We start from the raw sequence: 2846 nt of genomic DNA on the forward strand, positions 1-2846 counted from the left end.
ATGCTGAAGGGAGTGTTGAAGGCCTGTTATGTATTTGGAAGCTTGAAGTCTTCTCATTAGTTGATTGCTGCTGCAATAGGAGCTTCATCATATTATCAGTTACCTTATTTAATAGTTTGAAGTGTGTGATTGTGAATGTCTATGCATCCAATGATGTGATTGGTAGGAGAAGTTTATGGGCATCTTTGATCAATCTTAAGGCTGTCTTTCCCAAACCTTGGTGTGTGGGAGGGGATTTTAATGAAATAAAATCACTTGATGAAAGGAAAGGTTGTGTAAGAAGGGATAGGGATATGGCAAATTTTGCTAATTTTATTAGTAGCCTTGAATTGATTGATATATCTATGTTGGGAAGGAAATATACATGGTGTAATTCAATGGAAGGAGAGAGATGGAGTAGATTAGATAGGTTCCTTGTTGGCCCAGAATGGTTGGAATGGTTTAGATACAAACTCTGGGGTCTGCCTAGATCCACATCAAATCACTGCCCAATTATTCTAATGGAAGATGAGAGAAATTAGGCCCCAAAGCCCTTTAGATTCATCAATGTTTGGGCATCTCACCCCTCTTTTCTAAAGGAAGTTAAAAAAGTGTGGGAGGGCACTTAGGTAGTAGGTTGGGCAGGGTACAAACTAAAAATCAAATTGATGGCACTTAAACAAGCTTTAAAGAAATGGAATATTGATGTGTTTGGGAATATGGATTTTAAACTGAAACAAGCTGAAGAGAGTCTACATGTCCTAGATCTAATTTCTGAGAATAGAGATCTAGATGAGGTTGAAGGTCAGAGAAAAAGAGAGGTGAGGGGAGATGTGTGGAAGTTTGGCTACAAAAATAAAGGTTGAATTGGAATCTAAAGGGAGAAAAAAAAATATTAAATTTTTTCACATCATAGCTACAAAGAGACATAACACCAATGCAATTGACTCTATGATAGTGAATGGGGCATCAGTGAAGGAACCTGTAGAGGTGAAACAAGCTATGTATGATCACTTCAGGACCAGTTTTAATGAACAAATGAGGTGTAGGCCTAAGTTACTAGGCCTATTTAAAGTGATTGAACAGGGCCAATTTTTCAATAGTATGGAAGTGGATTTTTCTGAAAGAAAAATTTGGGCTGCAATTACAAAATGTGATGGCACTTGGGCCTGACGGCTTTAACATGACTTGCTACCAAAAAGAGTGAAGCTTTATGAAATGAGATATACTTAATTTTTTGAAGGAATTCTATGTTAACAGCAGATTGGTTAGTGGCTTAAATAGTTCCTTCATCACATTGGTCCCTAAAAAGGATAACCCTTCAGGTATTTAGGACTTCAGGCCTATTAGTCTTATAAACTCCACTTACAAAATTCTATCCAAGGTTCTTGCTAATGGATTAAAAAGAGTACTTCCCATTGCTATCGACAAAGCTCAATCTGCATTTCTTGGGGGTAACAATATTTTGGATGGTGTACTGATAGCCAATGAGGTGGTGGATTGGTGGAAGAAATATAGAAGAAAGGGCCTGATATTGAAGTTGGATTTCCAAAATGCGTATGACACAGTTAATTGGAACTTTCTATTCCAAATGCTATCAAATTTTGGGTTTGGTGCTAAGTGGGTGAACTGGATTCGGACCTGCATTTCTTCAGTAAAAGTCTCCGTGTTAGTAAATGGCTCACCCACACCTGAACTTTGTCCTCAAAAAGGGCTTAGGTAAGGTGGTCCATTATCACCTTTCCTATTTAATGTGGTAGCTGAGGGTTTAAACTTATTACTTGCAAGAGCAAAAGAGTTGGGTTTGGTCAAAGGGGTAATCATTGGGTCCAATAACATCAACATTTCTCATCTTCAGTTTACGGATGACACAATTATCTTCTATGAAGCTGAGTGGACTGAAGTGTTAAATGTGCAGAGAATACTGAGATGCTTTGAAATCATATCTGGATTGAGGATAAACTTTCACAAGAGTGCTGTATGTGGAGTAGGGATCTCTGATGATATTTTGGAAAATTTTGCTTCAAGACTGAATTGTACCTACCAAAAGCTCCTATTGAAGTATCTTGGAATGCCATTAGAGGCCAACCAATCAAGGATAGCAACATGGAAGCCTGTGGTGGAGAAATTTAAGAAGAAACTAACAGGTTGGAAAAGAAGACTGCTGTCATTTGCTGGCAGAGTAACACTAATCAAATCTATCATATCTTCATTACCTATATATTATATGTCTCTGTTTATGTTGCCTTGAAGTGTGGCAAAAGAGATTGACAAGAACCAAGCAGCATTCTTGTGGAAAGGTTCTGCTGTGAAAAGGAAAGTTCACTTAGTGAAATTGAAGGATTTAACCAAGGATAAAACGCATGGTGGGCTAGGAATAAGAAACTTACGAGTAGTGAACAATAGCCTACTTGGTAAGTGGTGGTGGAGATTTGGGATGGAAGATAACTCATTGTGGAAATAACTCATCTACAGTAAGTACAAGTCAAATGGAGGTAGATGGTTCCCCTTTCATGTGGAGGCAAATAATATTTCAAGACTATGGAGTGATATTATACTTGTTAATCATTCTAATAATAGCTTGGTCAACTATGATTTGGACAATGTTGAAATTAGGATTGGCAATGGTGAAATTAGCTTCTGGTTAGATAATTGGATAGGAACCAATTGTTTGTGTGGGAGCCGAATACGTTAGTAAGGCCGAATAGCCAGAGATCAGTAGCTCCAAATAAATAAAAGGGAAATAGGATAAAAGTAGGCTCAGGCCCCGAGGCCCAAGAAGTAAGTATAAATACAAGAACCACAGATTTAGAAAGGTATGTAAGAATCACTTTACTTAGCTTAGTAAACAAGCTATCCTGAGTGTC

At 37.8% G+C, this 2846-nt stretch overlaps 1 protein-coding gene across 1 annotated transcript; it reads left to right on the forward strand.

The window, feature by feature from the left end:
- The first annotated feature begins 647 nt into the window (after positions 1-647).
- On the forward strand, positions 648-2443 carry LOC114282492 (uncharacterized). Its single transcript, XM_082881567.1, has 4 exons — positions 648-800; positions 1364-1603; positions 1838-2126; positions 2244-2443. The coding sequence occupies exons 1-4, from the start codon at positions 648-650 to the stop codon at positions 2441-2443; spliced, it is 882 nt and encodes a 293-aa protein (XP_082737693.1).
- The last annotated feature ends 403 nt before the right edge of the window (positions 2444-2846 follow it).

This window comes from Camellia sinensis, chromosome 7 (genome assembly GCF_055761805.1).
Source record: "Camellia sinensis isolate YWXY chromosome 7, ASM5576180v1, whole genome shotgun sequence".
Lineage (NCBI taxonomy): Eukaryota > Viridiplantae > Streptophyta > Magnoliopsida > Ericales > Theaceae > Camellia > Camellia sinensis.